This window comes from Enoplosus armatus, chromosome 12 (assembly GCF_043641665.1).
Source record: "Enoplosus armatus isolate fEnoArm2 chromosome 12, fEnoArm2.hap1, whole genome shotgun sequence".
In the NCBI taxonomy this organism is placed as follows: domain Eukaryota; kingdom Metazoa; phylum Chordata; class Actinopteri; order Centrarchiformes; family Enoplosidae; genus Enoplosus; species Enoplosus armatus.
In genome coordinates this window covers 5,029,900-5,052,361 of record NC_092191.1, presented here as the reverse complement: position 1 = coordinate 5,052,361, position 22,462 = coordinate 5,029,900, and the positions used below count along the sequence as shown (strand labels likewise).

Sequence of the window (22,462 nt, the reverse complement as noted above, 5' to 3'; positions counted from 1 at the left end):
ATTTCATACCTGCATGTAGGAAGATAATGTGAGACTAGTTATGAGTTCTGTTATTTGAACAAAAAGTATTTATTTACAACACAGATGTACATATATACCCTTCAAAGTAAAAGCATAAGAAACATGACTTGTCTTCAAAGGAATCTTAAAGATGTGCGTAATACATGTTTGAAGCAATGGATAATGGATGCATTGATAACCCACACAAGCACGTATGCACACACACACACACACACACACACACACACACACACACACACGTCCCCCCCCCCCCACACACACACACACATGCATACTGCCACACACACAGTGGCTTTTACATTCTCTCCTGTCTGTTGATCAGCATTACATCATCTGGTTAAATCAAAATGAATGGACTGTGGTATAAATGGTGTTTTCCCATAGCCTCTGTTATCAGGCCACATCAAACACTGAGGGGAAGAGAATCCATTGGCCATGCGAGCGCTCGGCCTTGTGACATAAAACACATCAATAGGACACTGGAATAGACTTTCAGAGGCCCTCAATCACAGACACACATGGAGGAAAAAGGAAACAACATGTTTGCGGGACACACACTTGTAGTTTCTCATCCACAGTGATTTTCTTTTAGATTGTTTGTGAGCAGAAACTGAAGCTCTGTATCATGTTTGTTAGCCTGTCATGATGTTAGCCATGTTGACACCTACATTATGTGTCTGTCCTCATGTGAACACAGTATAAAATGAAAAATCAGACAACGGCAGTTGGATTTAAAAACCTTGTACATCCAAAACGTTAGCTTCTCAGAAACTGTGTTTAGCTTGATGTCGTTGTGTTTGGAGTTAATCCAATGAGTTAAAAGAGAGTTTCATGACCCCAATAAAAAAAAAAAACTTTCCACCAGTAGAGGAACATATAATCAACTGATATGATGAAAATGTTTTAAAAAAAGTCGGCGTTACAAGTTGTAGACACAGCAACAGTAATGCAGGTTAGTTGCACCCTGCATGTATGTGAATGGGCTGTGTGTAAAAACAAAACAACAGCTCTCTTACCATCCGAATAAAGGCCTGCGAGAAATGACAGACTGATCGAATTATCCATTTATTCACTTCTTTTTTTCTTTAAAAAAATGCATTATGATTCAATGGAGGGGGGGGGGCAGGAGGTCAAATTTGATGGAGAGACGGCACACACATAGTGTGGAAAGAAATCAGAAAAAAAAGAGAAAAAAGTTCACATCCTTTTTTTAAAAAAATCTATTAGAAACAACATAATATGCAGAACAATACAATAGCATTTACAATACTTAAATTCCCAGTTCTTGTGAGAGTCCAGCGTAATTTTACAACAGTATACAGTATATTTTCTTTCTCCACTCGCTTCCCAAACTAGGGGTTGATATAGTTATACTTTTAATTTCTTTTCTCTCGCTTTCCCTCCTTCCATGTTTCAATCCACTATATTTTTTTTAAAGGGCACCTCTTTTGCTTTGTTAGTGTCCTGTCAGATACAGACATTGGCTTCTCCGTGGTCCAATTCCATCGTCCCAAAGAGTGGAGTGCTCTTCACAGGAAGTCTCTTTTGTTTGCCAAAGAGTCTAGAATATATCACCAGGTGCTGCATTCGCCGAAGTTACAGGCAAAGGACACAGTGCGTCTCTCGTGTGTCATCTATGCTCGCAATCGCAATCACTTTTAATGGAGGAATCCAGGTGAACCTAGTGGGCAGTGGCAAGGGGGGGCGAAGTCTAGTGCCCACCAGAGAAGACGCAGGGTTCTGTCGGGACAGGGGGTCATCTGGGTTGGACGAGGTTTGGTCTTCTGTGCATCGCCGTCGCCGGATACAGACAAGGATTGTAGGCAGTCATGGATGGTTTCCATGTTGCAGATATCAGCCGAATAAAATGTTGTTGTCTCGGAGGTGGACAGAGGCGTTGCCGTCGGTTGTTGTCGTCAGGAAGTCGAGGAGTCCCGTTCCCGTGCTGCGTAGGCCTCTGTGAGACAGGTGATCCCCTGGTTTGCCCGGCAGTTCTGAGGAAAGAGGAGATCAAAATGGTTAATCAGGAGTCTGTTGTGAATGGCTGATCAGAGAGCGGGTTCATTTTATAGTTATCCTCTATGGGTTGAAGCCCATTCAGCTCATCAGTGCTGACGTCGTACACACCAACTGGTGGCTGTGATATGCGAATGTGGTCCACGTATCAAGTTGAACAAAGTAAAAAACTCCTGCGAATGTGCAAAGTCATGAAAATATTATTAAGCTCTGAGCAGGCTGGCATATTGTCTGCAGCACTGGGGCAGATAGCATTTAACTACAAAAGAAAACTGTTGAATGAGTTAGACGTCATTAATCATTCATTAAATACGACAATAGATCCCACTAGACTTCAGAAAGGATACTCTCATGTTACATTTTCAGGCCGATAGCACTTGAACATGGTAGGACCTGCAGATAAGACCCTGGAGGAGCAGTATAGTGTGTGGCAACCGCTGCAAACCCAACATAGTGCTAATCTGGGTCAGAATACAGACCCAAGCCTGCCCTTCACTAAGACTGTGTGGATGTATGAGAGAGAGAGAGAGCATCGGAGGGTTTAGTGAGTTAATCCTACACCCTCAGTAATGCTACTTTAACAGTAGGAGAGGACTTAGAGACCAAACACACATGATCGACTTGAAGTGATACAGAGGTCCAGTACTTAACATTTCCTGGATAATCTGTTTAACTGGACTACAAGGAAACTTAAAATTAGCCTTTGATTTATCTTTTGGCTGTTTACCGTCAGCGTTTGACTGCGTAAGTAAAACTATTTCAGGTTAGTATCAACGTGACGTACAATTCAATCTTCTTTTAAAGTGTAATACTAATGAATGAACAAGGCCTGAATCATAAAATATAAAAGTCATGTATTGCCATGATTTATGTTACATATCATTCAAAACCCCTTAAAGTGATGCAACCTGCTGCATGCCACTAAACCTCTTCATACAAAGAAAAATGAAGAAATCCCTCTTCACCCTCTTCCCTACGTTCCTCTCTTTAAAGCAAACAATAACCGCCATCCATCTCTGCAGGTGGAAAGTCACCGCCGAGGAATCGCAGCCATTGTTGTCAAAACCAAAGAGGAGAGGTGAGGCTCCCGGCTGCTCGTCACCTGAGAGCGCCGGGGGCCCGTCCACGCGTTCGCCACACACACAAGAGGGCCACTACAGGCGACACAAAGGCAGGCAGGGAAAAGGACAATGAGGTGCAACGGGAGGAGAACAACAGAGGAGTGAACGCAAGGGCCCTCATTTGTTACCCCCCCCCCACCACCATCCGTCAGTTTTCACCTGGGCTGCTGAAGAGAATAGGTGCGACGTGAGTAAGAGAAGGGTGAGCTATTATGTGAGCTGTGCAAGCTTCTCAATTAGCTTCCTTTCAATGTGTGAGGTGGTAGGGGTTACATATCTTTACGGACCTAAAGGAATCAAACATGCAACCTTTCTATTGAGGGACATAACCTGTGGCGCTACAACAAGCTGAGTTATTAGCGATGCTAGCTTAAATGTAGTACAAGGTTCATGCTTAAAGCAATGATGCATTGAATTTCCATACAATTAAATATCTTTTTTGCAAATTGTCGTATGTTGTTTAGTGTGTTTTCAGGAAAAGTGTTACATACATAAGCAAAATGGAAGACCCAAGGAACAAAAGTCACTGTGTGACTGACAAGTGACTAAACACCACAACAGTGACCATTTACAACTAAAAATATCCCAAAACAGAAACAAAACAATCAAGAATCTGTTGGATTGCCACTTTAAGTTGTTTGCATATGCATTCCCGGTTAACGAGTGTGGCTGATAATAAACGCTATGCGTGGTTGAAAGAGCACACATTGCTAATAAGGTTTTTCACTTAATAAGCCAATCAATACATTGAGCTGTAGGCCTCCTTTCGCAGACTCCAAGGGGGATTCCAGAGGGGCCAAATCAACAGGGACACATTCACATGGACAATACGAGGGGGCACAAAATCCCCATCGGGACCTGTTTTTTTCCAATGTTCGTTAATAGTAAAAGTTCATCCACCAGAAAGAGAAGTTGAGGGTGGGGGGTGACGGTGGGAGGGTGCGTGGTAGTGGGGGGTGAGGGGAGGGATCTTGACCCCTCAGCAGAAGGTTAACAAATTTGTGCTTAATGATTGGAGCAGTGAATCCTGGGACAAAGGGTCTCCAGCCGAGACTGGCAGCAAAGGGGTTACAGGCAGCGTTCACTCAAGCGTTCTACCCGACATTTTGGGAAAAGCTGAGAGCGGGGAGGGCCAGAAAAAATTCCATACGCTCTGCGCCATAATTAATTCTTCCACCCTGTGATAACTATTGTCCTGAAACTGAAAATTACAGTTTTCAGGGGCCACCCCTGGCTAATTTCGTGGAAGAGGGAAAGCAGGGGAGAGCAAGAAGGGAAAGGGGGTAAGGGTCATCCGAGAGTCATTCTTGTCGCTATCAAAGGCTCCGCTCGCTTCTGCTTCACTTGCCGGGTTTCATCTCTGCTGACAGGTGTATTGTTTCGCAAGGGGATATAAGCTCTGTAATCATCATTGGGTGGAAAGCATAACGCTTTTCACTGAGCAGGACTAATTGGCTTTAGTTTTAACTAATGTTGCAGTGTGACTGCTAGGCACACCTACTGTATCAAGGCTCAGCGCTCCTCAGCACAATAACCGCTCAATTTAGCCCCGCGGTAACAAAACCTCAACTCTGCTAATGAAAATTGCTTATAAAATATAATGAACCTGTGCTCTCTTAATCAAATAAGATAACCGCCCCCCCCCTCCCTTCCCGTAATAACCTATTAATTTAATTGGTCATGAAAGAATATAACACATCACTTACATTTAATTGACCTAGAAAGGAAAGTAGCATAGTATATTTGACGGAAACAAGCTAGCAGCTAGCAACGGCTGGCTAATGAAGCTGTAAAGAAAGGACTAGTCGTGAGGAAGAGTAGACATATTTCTGTCACCATCTCTCTCCCAGCTTCTATCTTCTTCCCTCCCTCCTCTTCCTTCCTTCCTTCCTCCCCCCTTTTACTCCCTCTACCCCTCCCTCTTGTCGTTTACGCTTCTCTCGCTTGCCATCTCTTCATCCGCCCCTCCCTCTTTCTGTCTACCCCTCTCTCTCCCTCTCTCTGTCTTTTTTCTTCCGCTGTCTACTCGTCTTCTCTGTGCTTTGCCCGTCTCGCAGAGGATTCCTCTGGTGGCCCAATTACGAGATTCAGCAGGCAAATTGAGGCTGTTTAAAGCAAGGTCTGCTGGGAAGGCTAGCAGCTGCTGGAAAGAGGCAGCTTGGACACGGCGAACCAGCCCTCATGTTTACACACTCGCACACATAAACACAGACACACACACACACACACACGTCTCATTCTGAAAGCACAGCCTTTCTATTACCATGTCTCCCTGCATTTCAAACCTGAAAGATGCCATTCGATGTGAGATTTTCGGTCTTTGCTTTGGTCGTGGACATTTGTGACAGAAACAAGGGCGGCATATTTTCATCGTGGCTCACACACACACGCACGCGCATTCTGTGGAGGGTTAATGGTCTCTATTTTTGTAAACTGAATAAGTCAAATCCATTGGTCACACCTCTGGTGATGGCATATTTAATTTGGATCTAGTCAATTAGGCCCAGCTAAGCTCCATACCCTGCTGGCTACCTCCTCCATTTTGCACTAGTTTGTGTCCCCTCCCTGTGCCAGGAGTAATCCTATTACCATACACACACATGCACATACATACACACACATATACAGTTATACAGACACACACGTTTATACGTGTGCACACACCCACACATGGGCAAATGCATGTATTTCACATATGAATGTTTGTATATGGTATACACGCACCCACACAGGTAAACGCACACATATGGTGTACAAACGCAGACACACATGGGAAACAATGATGATTGGCCACTTTATACACACTGTGCACTGTGACAACACCAAGCCTGTATACATCCAGAATTATGTGGGAGTCTATTTGGCCCTGGGGCGAGAGAGAGGGGGGAGGGAGAGAGGGGGAGAGGAGGTGAGAGAAAGAGAGACAGAGAGGCAGAGAATTAAAGAGAAACAGAAAAAAGGTGTTTGTGTGAAAGAGATAGAGGAGGAAAACTGACAGTGAGAAAAAACACAAAGAGGGAGTGAGACAGAGCGAGCATTAGAAAGACAGAAAGAGAGAGGTGGGGGGGGGGGGGGGGGGGGGTCCTCTAGCTGGTTAGTGTGTGTATTAATGTGGCTCATGCATCAACAGCAACCCGGCAGATTTATGACACTTAAGGGGCGCTCACTTCCCTCTCTCTCTCCCTCTCCTTGCACCAGCGACGACTGCTTACATTTTTGCCAATCAGTCTGTTGCCATGGCAACGTCCTACCTGCCCCCCCCACACACACACACACACACACACACCCCACCCCACCCCATCTCACCACCCACCCCTTGTCCCGACTCATCCCCGCCTTCTCTCCTTCTCATCACCCCTCTCCTCCTCTCTCCCCTCTTTGCCCCATTCTTTCTCCTCCTGTTTGACACACACACACACACACACACACAAACCATAATATTTTAATGTGTACATGATGATAATTATGACTGATTTCCAATCATTTCAAGCTTTGATGATTTTCAGTTTACTGTATATGTCCTCAAACATGCTAAAGATATTCGTATCTATTTGTATATTGTTACTACACTGTATTCAAACTCTGTTTTCCTTTCTTCCTCTCTCTCTTGTCCTGAAAACCTTCTCTTCTTTCCTCTTCCCCCTGATATGAAGGATGTTTAGTCCTGTAGCTATTGGATATGTGAGAGAGTGAAAGAGTTACACACACACACACACACACACACATTACATACACAAAGAGCTACAAGGTTGTGATCAAAGGCTCTTATCACCAAACCGAGGGTGGGACAGTTAGAGACAGAGAGCAACGGAAAAAAGATCAGCCTGGGAAGAACAAGAGCACGTTTGTAACAAAAAAAAAGGTTATTAAATTATTCCCAAATATATCAATTTGGAGAGTAGCCACTTAGGATATCTAAAACTCCCAGAACTTTTTAATTTTCATAATGATTTTGTAGTACAGAGTCAGATCAACACCTCCTGATCTGCAGGAAATGTACACATGAATGAACGTACTGTATGTCTGAGTCTGAGACACGCCTCGGCCGAGCTGGAAAGTTAAATAGGTATGTAGGTGTAAGTCAGTGTGGGTCAATGTGTACTTACATCCCCCTTTGTGTTGCGATTGGTCGAACTGGGGCGGGGCTACATGTAGTGCCACTGACCTTCCATGCCCATGTTCATGCCCATTCCACCCATCGGTCCTGAGAAACACAGAGGGAGTGAATTTAAATTCAACACTATGGTAAAAATCTAACGAAAGCTGTTTAAGTTACAGTTTATTTAAAGAGAGATGTTTTTTATTAAGTTACTGCAACAAAGTGTAACCAGGAAACTGTTTGCAAACTGAAAGGGAAAACACTGAGGTAAATACCAGAGATGTTTTTTTGTTTTGTTTTGTGAAGCTAACTTGACAGACAACATAGCAGAGGAGCATACTGGCTTAAATCTGGCAGGGCGAGGTCTGGTGAAGGGGGGTTAAGTAGGCTGGCAGTTTATCCAAACCTGCTGACTTTGAGTGGAGGGTGAGATAGGGTTAGAGACTTGAGAGAATCCCAGAAAACAGGGGATAGAGGAGGAGGAGAGGAGCTTAAGGACAAACTCTGGGATTAGACCTGATGGCGTGAGAGAGAGGGACTGAGAGCGAGGGAGTGGGAGTGAGGAAGTAGATGGTTGTGTAATGTGATTGACCACACCTGTTCTGGTTTGTGTGTCGAGGGAGGGGGAGGTAGCAGTGTCTGTGTACAGTGTGTGTGTGTCTGCACGGTGTGTATCTTTAACGCTGTGTTTGAGGGTGCAAATACTTCCACTAAGTGCTTGTGTGCAAGAAAAGACGAGGAGCGTGCTGGTGGAATAAACCACCAACATGGCAGATGCTGTATGAAACACAATGACAGCGAGAGATACTGTTAGGAGATGAGAAAGGAGAGCAAAAAGGGCAATAAAGAAGAGATAAAAAGGAGTGAAAATATATGAGGACTGATGAGGCAAGACTCAAGAAGAGTTTAAAAAAAAAAAAAAAAAAGGAGGGCAAAGGCATGAAAATGAGCTAACGACAGCGAGGGAAGAAAGATGGGAAGAGCGAGGGAGGAAAGAAAGGGACAGACACGCAGAGAAAGCCTTACCAGGTGGTCTGATTCCCATGTGCTGCTGGCCGTCCATGACGAAGCCCCCCATCGGCTGGCCATCTGGATTGTAGGGAGCTCCTTGACTTACTGTGGATGGAGGAGGAGACAGAGGGAGGGAGGGATAGAGGGATTGGAGGGAGGGGACGGAGTGGTCAATTAGTGCTTTTAATTAAGGCTCAGTGGCCGAAGCGGGATCATCTGTTGGCCGGTGCACGCACAGGGAGCCGCCGTTGTCTTTTAACGTCATTCTGCTCCGTGTCTGTCCAGCCAGCTCTCCACTGTAAGCCCCTGGTAGACTTTAATGCGTCTAAATGCTCTAATAGGGATCGGACTGAGAGAATTCAACACACACTGCGGTACACTTAAGACACACAAGGACTTCTGTTTTAAAATGGGGTTTGAGGTGACAACTGTTTTTACAGAATGACTGATAGAAAACCAAGAAAACATGTTAGCATGACTGAAGTCCTTGTGTGAATATGTTATTTTCTCTTTTTAAGTGGCTTTAAAGAGTTAAAATCATGTTATTCCACACTGTCTGACAGCATTAAATATATCGTGAATCAGCTTCAAAGCTATTTGATGTTTACACTGACTAAAATATTTAAACCAAAAAAGTTTGTTTTTCAGGGTTACACCATTCAATCAAATGTCTTGTGCATCATTTCACACATTTTCCAAAAAATCAACCTGCCATATTTGGTATCTTTACAAACTCTGGGATCTCCACTAGAATTTAAATTTGACAACATTTAGCTGCACAGCAAGACTGGCGCACATTATTTTGATAATAAATAACTTTAAGAATGAATTTCAATCCAAAACTTTGGACTACTACTTTCTGCTACTTAAATAACACTTGTCGTGTACACAACATGGCACATAACACTTGTTTATGACTTTTAACATAATTGCTGCTCCTATCAATGTATGATTACGCACATGATCAAAAAACAAAACAAAATGACCTTCAGACTGAAGCTCTGATCAGTTTTCTTTTGTCAACAATAAGTCATTCTTGCTGAGTGGCCTCAGAATCTGCTCCTACCTAAATGCTCTATCTAATAAATACTGCCTACAACTGCGCAGCAACGATAACTGAAACCTGATAGGGTTCCTATTTTTCGCTCGCCTCCATTGTTCTGCTCTCATAGAAATCCACTTACCTTCGATTCAGGCTGTTTGGGGGTCAGTCAAGCAAAAGCAAGAACTCAGCCCCACTGAATGCCTTTGAACTTTACTGCGCCCCTAATGCCACCCTGACCTCTGACCCCTATTACAGGTAATAAAGTTTACGGCAGTCCAAACCAAGCCATGCACCAGGGGGACCGCTCACTCACTTCCCTCGCTCCCTGAAACAGCCGCAAATAGGGTTGAGGGAGGACTTTAAAGAAGTGAGGGGGGGGGGTAAAAACAGGTCTGGAGCCAAAAAGCCAAACAACGGTCACCCAAAAAAAGAAACGGGTGTAGGTCTCTTTATGTTTTGGTTTGAGCCAGGGAGGAAGGGTTTTTTTTTTTTGCTTTGGCTGGTTGGCAAAGGGGGAAGGAAGGGGTTAAGAGCAAACTTTACTGAGAACACAGCTAGTTTTGTTTACGGGCTTAGAGAAATATATTCACTCATCGTTAACTCATTTTCAGCCAATTTATTATATCTTATAATTAATAAATAGTTTCTCACCCCAAATGGCACGCCAAGGTTGATTAATGGTTGCTGTTAATGGTTTAATGTTTTGGTTTTTAATTTTAGTGGTCAGTCACGACAGTGAAGGGGAAAGCCCCTGGAGGTTTTGGACATTCCAGGATGGGGGGGGGGGGGGTATCGGTCCTGTATTTACCAGCCGAGGGGCCTCCGGGTGCATGGAGTGTGGACGGCTTTCGCCTGCGAGACTTGAATACAGTAACTACAGGAGACTTGCCTGCACGGTTTGACTGGTCGATCATGGGCTGGACTATTCTCCTCCTGGCATTAATGAACCTGAAGAAGAGAAGGAGGAAGAGGATGGGTCGAAAGAGGGGGGAGGAGGAGGAGGAGGAGGAGGAGGAGAGAGAAAGGGACAAAGACACGGAAACACAGTCAGTGTATTTCTCAAAACAAGATCAGGCAAAAGTTGCTGACTAAGACCTTGGAAATCTTGGCACACAGCACGAAAACAAACACATTGCCAAACCAGCCTCTTTCTCTTAGCGAACCATAAGAGTGATATGGAGAAATTATTCTCCCCTAGGCAACCCTGAGCTGCGGTAAAACCCCAATACGGCACGGCAAAAGTCACATCTTAACGGTCTTAACAACCGAGGCAGTTGTCTCTCCAAACGTCCACGACTTGTACAAACTTGCACAGCCTCGGCTTACACACAGTAACATCGGCCTGAACACTGGGGTCTTTGTGGGGCGAAGCTTAACCGGGATTTTCTCTCTGCCTGTTTGAAACATGTCGAACCATCTCGCTTTATTGGAGACGTTCCACCTCACGACGAGCTGAGATTGCTGACTGTTTAACACACTTGGCTTTGAGCGCCGCAGAGTGGGAAGTGTTGTTGACAGAAACATGTCATGTTGCCACTGGTGAGAGGCATTGTTTTGGGTGATACTCTGTTAAGACAGGTGACCATGTGTTACTCTGTGACAGCAGGAGCTTTTTTTAGAGTGTGTGTGTGTGTGTGTGTTTTCACAGGAGCAGGTTTGGTACATAAAGCCTTGGACAAACCCCTTTACCCTGTGACCTCCAATAAAAGCACACGGTCAGACCATTTATTGTGCACACACACACACACAAACACACACACAGTTACTCATATTTAAATCTGTAACTCGCTCATTTTCTCAATTGCGCGCACACACACACACACACACACACTCTTAATCTCTCTCCCACTCCTACGTCCATTCACACATATTCACGCCCTCGCACACACTCACACAGGCAGCGCTCTGGCCTTGCTCAGCCTAACCTCTTGTGAAATGACCCTTTGACCTGTAATGACCCCAAGGAGAGAGGGCTCTTGGGGCTTCTGACTTGATTTATGTGTTCCTGCTGTTGCCCCACCGGACACTTCTATTTCATCTCTAAAAGGCGGAGCATTAGCCGAACTTTAAGGAAACAATAGTCGTGCAGCACTTCTGAAGCTGGAAAAAGGAGCATTTTAAAGGTCTAGAAAGGCAGAGGAGGAGGAACAGAAACAAAGGGATGCTAGCTGGTGCATCTGTTTGACCCCTGATTAGTGAATGGAACCCTCTTGCTTTATATCTCTTTAATATTCCCTCTCTAACTGCCCGCTATCTATCCTGTATCACCTCCTGAAGACAGAGCTGCAGGCAAATGAGGAGACAGAGTGGCAGAGACAGATAGCAAGAGAGAGAATGATTAGCAGCCTGATTGTTTCCCTGCATTGTTTTTATATAATTGCTCTGTTGTATCTTGTAAGCCGCTTTAGAAAAATTGTTAATTTTTGACAGGGTGTGCCAGTGGAGCTTTCTGTGAGGTGAAATGATCTGAGAAAAAGAAGGGGGTGGGGGGTTGGGGGGGGGGGCAACGCGGATCTTGTCTGCCTTTGAGTTCGTTGTTTTGGCAATTTTGTTCTCTATTCGTTACAATAAAGTATGCTGAATTGGAATTTTGGGGGGGGGGGCAGAAGCAGAAAGAGCTAGGGAGGAATGCAAGAATGCACTGACATGGCAGAGCACCATCAAATGAGGGAACGTCTGGAGTTTTATCACCAACACCCCCTCCCTCCCTCCCCTCCTTCCCTTCCTCCCTCAGTACCCTGTTTTGCTGGAGAAGATATGGGAGGAGGAGAGAGGGCAAGGAGGGTTGAGGAGGCCTGAGCATTCCTTTAACTCTCCTCTCCTCTCCTCTCCAGGCCCTTTATAGAAGGATGAGGTCAATTTGAGGCCAGCGCTGGCTAACTGTTGACCTCTCCTTCTCTTCACCTCCTTCCTCTTGTCTTTCATTGCAGGTCTCTCTCGCTTTGCTTCCCTCCTCCTCCTCCTCTTTATTTATCCCTACTTCTTCTACCTCCCTCAAAAACACTCTGATGTAACAAAGGAGGCTGTTTTGGCAATAGGTGTGCACTTCTTAGAAAGTGTGTTCTTGGTACACTGGGGCTCAGGGAGGAATTTAATGGTCTTGTAACTTGATGTGACCTCCCAGAAATATGGCACCAGTGCTTATTTACTCTAAGGATTAAATAGACTATGTATCAGTGAAATAATAATCCTACTATCACTGCTACTGCTGCTACTAACTCTACAGTACAAGTGCTGCTACTGTTACTACAAGAACAGCTACAGTGACTCTGCCTCTCATACCTCCCTCTCTGTCCCTCTCTGTATCTGTTTCCTTCTTCTGCTCACTCCCTCCTTATCATTCCTTCCCTGTATGGTAGAAAGTGGCGGTCCACCTCCCAGCAACAAACCCACACTCTAACCCACCAAACCCCTCCTCCTCGCAAAAACTCTCGCCGGTTTCCTGTCCCCGTCGTCCCCATATCTGAGGCCAGATGCACCATGGGGGCTGGAACAAAGGATAAAATGCCTCTCATAATAGCAGCCAGGGGAACGGAGCGATGGAGAGCGGGAGAATGGGAGGGAAGGAGGAGTGAGAGAGTGGGAAAAAAAAAAAGGCAAGGGGCTCTGGTCTGCAAACCAGACACTCTTGCTGTGACCGTTAATAAGCTGACAGAGAGAGAGACTGTGAGAGAGGGAGAGGTAGGGGTGAGGGAGAGAAGAGGGAGGGAATCAAGAGAGAGGATATAAGAAAGGGAAAGACTCAGAAAGAGATAAAGAGTGATGGAGAGACAGAGAGGAAAGGGAGAAAGGGAGAGGAGAGAAAAGCAGAGCTCCTCTATTTGGGGGGAGTGAGGCTTCACCTTTGCACGACCCCTGGGTGCTATAGGGCCAGTGTTTATGGCCTGTTCATTCCCCTGCCTCCCATCACAACACAATGAGCTGCACTATTCAGCTCCGCTCAGTGCAACAATAGCTGGGCTATTTTGGCGTGACACACCACTGTTGGTACGCTTAAAGTTGGGCAAAAAACACCAAAAGGCAAACAGAAGGACGGAAAATGACTTGAAATAAAACGTGGCCTTGTGTAGTTCAGGGAATCCAGCACGGTGCGGACACTGCAGTTCGATTCCCAGCATGGGCACGCGTGGTACAGTGGATCAAAAAAACATGTCGGCCATATGTTATGTCACAACTGAAGGCTGAAAAGTCACACAAGGAAACTGGGTGAATTTTATTCTTTGTTGTTCTCCCTCCAATCTATTTCTCCTTCTGAGATTGCTAATGTCTGGATTAATCCTCCCGCCCCTCTCCCTCCTTCTCTGGAAAGAGTGGAACTGATTGCGACGGCGTCTGCCAAGCCCTTGCTAATGTGCTATTCTCATTACACCCGAGACACACACACATACACAGACACACTGAGCCGAGGCAGCCGCACACAGGTGTACACGAAGCACACGTGAAATGCCCAATTAAAAGCAAGAAATTGTCTTTTTCATCAGCTGCCTTTGTTGCGTGACCAATTAGGGGATAATTTAATAACGAGCAGTGGAAAGATGCAGATTGGATATACAAAAGGTTACTCTGCGAGCTCGTTGATTTAAATTCATGTGGAGTTCTCAATTTCTGTGGCACACATACTCACACACAAGCACATCTCCTGAGCCTGCTACCAATATTATATTAGTAATATGAGACACACTGAAACACACAAATCTGCACATACACATATAAACACACGTCCTCTGCACTCACAACCAATATTACATTAGTAATCTGAGAGAATGTGCACACACATGCACAGGCCTGCACACACCTCACATTCATACACAGTTGGATATTCCAGCATCACACACCCGCATCAGGACCCGGCGGTGGATTTCAGCGCACGCCGACACAGGTTTACATGCATATTCAAATCTGAGAGCCGCTTAAAATAACTGTGTAACCACACACTCCTCCTGGCTGCCAATCAATGTGATTTAAAAGCACTAAAAAGAAAGTGAGCTCTTACAAGTGGAATCATGTAGCTTATCATCAGGTTGTCACTGCGCAGCTAGCATCGATTGTGTGCTGCTCAACCACAATTAACACCTAGCCCATATATCCTTCCCACTCACTGGTGAACACACACACACACACACACGCAAACTAAAACACTGTTCTGTTATTTTATCTGAATTAATTCTGTTAATCAATGCTTTTATGGAACTGTTTAGACAATCCTGTCTCTATAAAAGTACAAAAAGTTCTACACAAATTAGTCCTACATGACATAGTTATTAAAACAACAAAAACTACACAGAAACAATTGCTTTAGACTTGCGCATCCACACACATACAGCTGTCAGTCATAAATCACAAGATAAACATTCACACAGTATGTTGGAGCTAAAACACACACTTATACACCTCATTCCAATTCTGAAGTCACTCCCTGTATCCCTGCAGAACTTTATTATCCCGTCCCGTGTCCCAGCACTTCTCCATCTTCTTAAGTAAGTAGTTATTTTATTATAGAGTGCACATATTCTCTTATGTGCAGCAGGGGGGGTGGCAGGGCATTTGTGCGCATGTACCTGCATACTATATGTGTGTATATGTATGTGAGGTTACTGCACGTGGGTGTGTGAGGGAATTACAGTTATGAGTTTCTCCCCTTGTTCTCCTCAGTTGACGAGTTAACTCATAAATCACCTCCTTCTCTTTTCCCCACATGTCTCCCTCCCTCCCTCCCTTTCTCTCCTCCTCTCCTCCTCAGTGTCGTTCTCAGGTCAGATGCTTGGATGAGATGATTCAGATTAGTTTAAATAAACTAACGCAGCTGCTTGCAGGACTCTGTTTGTAACGGGCCCACACGCAAATCCACAAACACTTAAGAGATGGGAGACGAATTGTGGCTGCAAGGTTGCAACTATCTATAAGTAAGCCATACCTGATATTGTGTAGAGAGACTGTATTGTCCATAATTTGTCACTGCAGCTTTCAACACGTACAAACACCTTCATGCATTCACAGAGTTACAAACGTACTCAAGGCACTCATTCTGCTACATGCGCTTACTTGTCAACGAGGAGCATCCTCTCACTGTTTTCCCCAAAGCTGCTCAAACCAATCAAACCGCTACAAATAGCTTCTTTAACACTGCTGCACACAAACACAAACCCTGCTCATTCCCATGATCCTTTCTGCTTCTCAATGTCCTATTGAAACCGGCTGTGTGCATTAGGTCTGTGGAGAAGGTGTGGTACCTTACATACATAAAAAACACATGCATGTTCACACATGCACAGACACAATATGCAACACACACACACACACACACACACACACACACACATTTAACAAGTAAGGTTGAAGTGAGGTCACGTAGGAGTCACATGACCAGGTCTGAGTGCTGCAGCTAGGCTGTTATTAGGCAGGAGGCCTGTGTTTTGAGTCAGCAATACATATAAGTCTTTATTGGCAAATAGTTCCTGAACCATCTCCAAATGCATGCACAGCTATGCACAGCTATGCACAGACACACCCACTGACACACACACACACATTCAGTACATGCTGGTCTGCTGATCCAGCTCTTAATAACATGAGGTGGATTAACTGGATCCAGTGCCACATATGGAGGGAAACATAAGAAAACAGTGTGAAATTTAAAAGGAGCTTTAGACTGAGAGCAGCCATGGGGTCACTTAATCCCCATTACTGCACACACATAAAATACAAGTATGTAAGCACACACACACACACACACACACACACACACACACACACACACACACACACACTCTGTTGCTCCACTACCCAAGAGCCCAGTGTCCATTAAGAGAGCCATGAATCTACCACTAAAGCTGGTTTTACAGAGTGGAGCGACAGGCTGGATAACAACACACACTTTCTCTCTCTCTCACACACACACACACACACACACACACACACACACACACACACACACACACACACACATAAACTGGAGAAGAGCTCAGTGTGTATGCATGTTTACTGTGTGTGTGTGTGTGTCCATGACAACCAGGTGCCTCTCAGAGTTATAGAAAGGAAATGTTGGCCACTTGAAAAACATACATGAACTCATTGGCTCTGACTGGGCTGGCTTTGCAACACTCGCTGACTTCTAAACAGGACTTGCCAAAAGGCAAAATATAAACAGAGGGTGGGGGAGAGAGAGGGGTGAGAAAGAGAGAGAGAGAGAGAAAAGAAAGTTCAGACGACAAGGGACAAAGGAGAAGAAAAACAAAGAAATAAAAGCAGAGAAGAAGAATAAGACATCAGAAGGGAGCATGTAGCTGTCCCACGTGACCCCTGTCACTCTCTTTATCTCAGTTCCTGCTTCCCTTCACACACATTCAGACAGTTTTGGACTCAGTTAGTCAGTCATCCATCAATGCCAAAGAGAGGGTATGGCTTGAAGCCTGACTTTACCCGGAAACAACATGGCTGTCCTGTGCTGCCCACTCCACAAACACAACATTGGACAGAGTCATTGTCCTTTGGCCTTTGGGCTTGGATCAAAATGCATTCGCGTACACGTGTGTTGCTCTATGTATATGTGCTTGTGTGGAAACTCTGTTTTTTTGCATATGTATTTGCATGTACATGTGTGTTTCTGTTCACCACATACACAAATAAACATACAAACTTAGCCACCAAAAAAAAAAGACACACACACACACACACACACACACACACACACACACACACACACACACACACACACACACACAGATGACCAGTGTCACACAGAGCCAGTATTGCTGACAGGGCTTGCAGTGGGGACTGCTGCAAACACACAGTGGTTGACCTAAATCCCCCCATACTGCCCGTGTCATATCCTGTCTCTGCGCGTGTCACTTCCCCCCGCTGGCTCACAGCAGCCATCGCTACGGGGATCCCTCTGACTGCCCAGAAACTAGTGAAGGCAGTTTTACAGTTTTAGGCAGTCGACATCGACAGTCAGCAAACACCAAAGGAAGTGGAAGTGAGGAAAAGAGGATAACATTTTGAGGAAGTGATGGGATAATATCTGTTTTCGGAAAGTGGAACATTTCTTTTGCTTGTAATATGCTTATATTTAAATATTAGCTTGTTATAATTAGTCTGCCCAAAATTACTACATCCATATACATACAGTATATATTTGAATGAAAGTATTTAAAATACAAAGTAACCAGCCAATAATTTTATCAATTTTATGAGACTTTTTATGATAGTGAATTTGTCTGCAGGATTTCAGAACAATCCATGATTTCGTTAATCTCATCGATGGCGGCTGACAGTCGCCACAGGTGCATCAGTGCCAACAGAAACAGCCTGTTAGCCTCATTATGTTATGCCTTGTCTACAAATCCTTGTACATAGTACCATCACTTATCTTAATTGCATGAAATCAACGACAGTCTTCTGCCTGTTAATTGTAGGAGAAGGTGTCCTATTTTTCCTAGACAGTTAATTTTGGCACAAAACACTTGCTCCGTGTCCCCGCTGATTCACTTCACAACAGCATTTGATCAACACAAGAAAACATCAGCGTGAGAACAACAACTGACTGATGGCGGGCGAGCACGACAGCGACCATGTGTGCTTCAACACAGACCCTGGCATTCACGTTCTGCCGCCTTTCATGTTTTGGACCCCCCTCCACTACTACAAAAGAAGGTTGAAAAGCAAGGGGGAGGAGTGGGGAGAAAAGAGGAGGGAATGAAAAAGAGGCGAGAGAGAGGCGAATGAAGAGAAATGCAGGTTTGGCCTCGGGCGGCGTGCTGTGATGTAAGAGAAACAGAGAGTGAGAGGAAAAAAGAGGGAGGAAGGGGGGCAGGAGGGATGGTGTTCGGTTCACAGTGTGTCTTTGCACATGGACACCTATATGTGTATAAGCACACACACACACACACAAGTCTACACACACTTCTGTTGACATAATACAGTAAAGACAGGGTCGTGTCTGCACAGGCTAAAGATTCCTGTAAAAGGTAGCAACAGACATCAAACTGAGGGAAGAAAATATTGTTTTTGAAATGATTTTCACATTTTAACTCCAAAAGTGTTGAAATCTGAGGATGAGGTCATATCTAGTGAAACGTGTGTGTTCATGTGTGTGTGTGTGTGTGTATGTGTGTGTGTGTGTGGTATTTGTTGTAATGTCAGGGAGTTTCAGGCTGAAGCAACTTGACAGAGCTGCAGTATATGAAACAGGCTCAAGGGCATGGACTGAAACTGGGCCTGCCTAATTCCAAAACACACACACACACACACACACACCCACACACACACACACACACACACACACACACACACACCTCAGAAGGCTTTCTGAGAACAAGTTCCAGCATCTCTCGCTCTTGCCTGTCAACATACTCAACCATGCAACTCATCTCACTCTACCTGTTTGTCTCGCTCTCATATCTCTGGTTTATGACAACTGGGGTCTTATTTGTGTAGTTTTGGCCAACGACTTTAATTGGTGGTAAAACTGAACATGTGAGTGCACATAAAATGTTAGTGATAATTCGTCATCGCACAACTGTACAACTATAGCAAGTGTGGTAGACCAAACCAGGATTTTGGTCTGTAAACTATAAAGATTTCACTTTGTTACGTTTGGCTAACCTGGGAGTTCGTTTAAAACCTGTTTGATCACCTGACTGTGTTTCTTGTCCTGCCTGACTTCTTTTTTGCTTTTATTTCGAATAAACGAATTGTGTAAACACTGGGAATTTGTTACTAAAAAAAACAAACAAACTAAAAGAAATAATAAAGCAGTATGGGCTTCTTCTCCATGTTGTCATGTTATTTTTCTCTCACCCCACCCCATATCTCCTTCCTCCCCCCCACCTCTTCCTCTCCCTCTGCTCGTCCTTTCAGAAACCTGATAAGCGGCATACATGTAGGTGCCACGCCGCTCCTTCCTGAGTAGCTTCAACGTCCGTCCACTCTGCCCTCTTAAATACTACCTCTCTCTCTCTCTCTCTCTCTTTCTCTCTCGCTGTCTATGCTTTTAAGACGTTCGTAAAAGGAGGTCTTATTGACAAAACAATCGCTCGGCGAGGCTTAAACACTGCCTTTAAAGGGGCATTATTAAATTGCAGGCAGGAAGGGGAGGGGCAGCCAACAAGGGAAACCTGATGACCTCGCCATCGATTTTTACATCACCAGAGCGTTAGGAGAACTTAGCAGAGAGATACTGACTGCAGCCCGAGAAAGAGAAAGCAGAGAGAGAAAGACATTTTATATGTTACGCTCTGAGCTTTTAGCTGATTCAGAGTGGTTTACAATGTGTGAGCAGGTAAAGGGTTGTACTGTTCAAGGACATTTAGATAATTTGTCTGTTTTCTGATCCACATACATCATATATTCATTTCTCACATTTTGGAAAGATCAATTATGGTTTTGTCTCTCATCTACAAATCTGAATATTTGTCACATAATTCCAAAATTGCTGTGAAACATTTTCTTAAGCTTTGGCCAACCTGTTTTGGGTGCATCTTAAGCAACATTAGTCTTTCGCTAAGGTGTGGGTAAGTTATTATGATTAAAGTAGGGTTAAATTATTTTAGCGTGAGGTTTTTGTCATGGTTTCACTTTGTGTAGTGTCAAAAGTGACCCCAGTTGAGAACAGACATCCTTCTCATACAAATAAAGATGAATTCCTGATGAGATCAGACGTCTGGTTCACTTCTTCAACAGGTGATCATGTAATCCACGGTGGCGCCTGGTAAAACAACAACGGAGGCAAAGACCCAGCTAACCTCAGATCTCATTAGCTGTCAGAGATGCTTTAACACAAAAGGATTATTTCTTTTCAGGACATGTCAACATGTCAGGTGACAAAGTCTCTGTCTGATCAGAAACAATGAACACGTAGTTATTATCAATTTAGCGCGAGACTGTCCATCAACAGGTCGGACAGTTCTCGTAATCCAGCTTTCTCTTCTCTTCTTCTTCACACAGACGCACCTCTGGTCCATTTATTTAGGGTAACAAACATACTTTTTCTTTCGAGGAAGATTATTTAGAATTTTTAAGTAACTTAAGTAAATTCTTCTAAGATTTGTTTGATTTTAAGCAGAGATGACATCTTTTGCTTCAGGCTGTGTACTTTCGTCATCAGACGCCGCTCTTACAGCGGCCTATGAGGGACAGCAGCTCATGTGTGAAAGTTTCACAGCTCAATGAAATTACACTAAATTACTAAAATGCCACTGGTTCTGTTAGAATAAACTGTATTTTCTTAGACAGAATTGTCTTTTTAACTGAAAACCGTGACGAGATATTAACAGTTACATCTATTGCATGATATAATCTTTCATGTCTTCAAAGTGCACTCTGGAAACAAGAAGTAAAATACTAAAGTATTACTTAGGATTTTACAGACTACTTCAGCCTACATCACAACGTGTTTAATGAACATGAATCCATCCAGATAGCTTTGGCGTGTCTGTGTGTATTCATTATTGAGCATTTAACTGTGTGAGCGTTAGTGTTTGAGTAAGTGTTCGTTTGTGTCATGTGGTGACATGTGGAGCTGTGTGTGGAAACAATACACTCATACACTGTGTGTACACATCTGTATATAGGAGTGTTTGCATTTGGGTGTGTACAGTATGTGTGTATATTCCCAATATATGATTCTGCTGTGTGAATGTGCACATGCATTACCACACACACACACACACACACACACACACACACACACACACACACACACACACACACACACACACATTCTCCATTCAAATTGAGATTCCCTGGTGCAGCGTATTTCTGCCAATAATTCATGAGTGATCTGCGCCCCTTGCCGGCCTTTAGCATTTTTATTTAATCTGCTGAGCCCTACCGCGTGCTTGCTCATCAATAATACACACCGACATGTGTGTTAACACATCTATGGTGTGTGTGAGAGAGAGAGAGAGAGAGAGAGAGAGAGAGAGAGAGAGAGAGAGAGAGAGAGACTGTGGGTGTATGAGAAATAGTGTGTGAGTACGTATGTGACGGAAAGCACACATGTGAATAAAGAGATTGTGTGTGTCTCTGTGTGTATTAGAGAGAGCAAGGGAGAGTTTGTGTTTCATGCTGGAACATGTGACAGGATTGCACTGTGCCTTTGTCAGTACATGTTTGTCATCATTAGGTCTTCCCCGGTTGGGACAACAAACATGGATGACCTGCAGTTCAACTGCGGCCATTTGACATGAATGCAGTGCCGATGGCCGGGGTATGACCGTGAAACACACTCCCACTAAGTGTTTTATGCTTCCTGAAGTCCTCTTTGGCTTGATGTCACAGTTGTAGACCTGATTTGAAGCAAGTAAACGCATGAGAAAATGTGTGTGTGTGTGAGTGTGTGTGAATTTAGACATGCATGCATTTGTGTATGCGTGTGTGAGCGTGTGTGTGTGTTCATGAACAGCACTGACAAACAGAATCACAGCTAGGGAAATTGACTTCACCAAATCAGTGGGTCAGGAGGTAACATCACCGGGGGTTGCTATGGAGACACCCAATGACGGGGCTTCCCAACCAGCACAACAACACGCCTGCGAAATGGCAGTTCCCCTAACGTAACCTCTCTCTCTCTCTCTCTCTCTCTCTCTGTCTCTCCGTGATTGTCTCTCCATCTATCGCTCTTTCTTCTCTGTCATCTCTTTTTTCTGTCCTCCACCTCTCCTCTTCTGCTTCTCCTCATTCTCTCTTTCTCTCAATCTCTGTCTTTATCTCTCCGTCACCCCATCTTTTCACTTAATTGTTTTCCTTCTCAATCACCCTTCCATGCTACAATGTACTGCTCGCTCGCTCAAACAACCATGCATGGAAATATGCCTCTGGACAAGTGCGCGCACACACACACACACACACACACGTACACACACACACACACACTTGTATACAACAAAATGTGAGGGGGCAGCGGGATCCCAGCATGCAGGGTTTAACAGCTAATACCCCTTAGATTAACCACCCCCGGTTCCCCTCTCTTACACACACACACACACACACACACACACACACAACATCTTCCACAAACCAAGATTAACCTCCCACGATTTACACAGTGTGTGTTGGTCATGCACAAATACACACACACACCTTCAGGGTGTGTTGCTATCCCCCTACCAATAAAAACAACAAACAGAATGAGAGCACACAGTCAGCCTT

At 44.4% G+C, this 22,462-nt stretch overlaps 1 protein-coding gene across 1 annotated transcript in view; it reads right to left on the bottom strand.

The window, feature by feature from the left end:
* Window positions 1-266: 266 nt before the first annotated feature.
* LOC139293847 (homeobox protein Meis1) overlaps window positions 267-22,462 on the bottom strand; it is an 80,044-nt gene continuing 57,848 nt past the window's right edge. The window contains exons 10-13 of the mRNA XM_070915454.1: window positions 10,203-10,261; window positions 8,284-8,373; window positions 7,265-7,362; window positions 267-2,015 (exon numbers count right to left, since the gene is read on the bottom strand). Of these exons, the coding sequence (XP_070771555.1) occupies window positions 7,304-7,362; window positions 8,284-8,373; window positions 10,203-10,261 (208 nt within the window). The 3' untranslated portion in view covers window positions 267-2,015; window positions 7,265-7,303. The remainder of the gene's footprint in view (window positions 2,016-7,264; window positions 7,363-8,283; window positions 8,374-10,202; window positions 10,262-22,462) is intronic.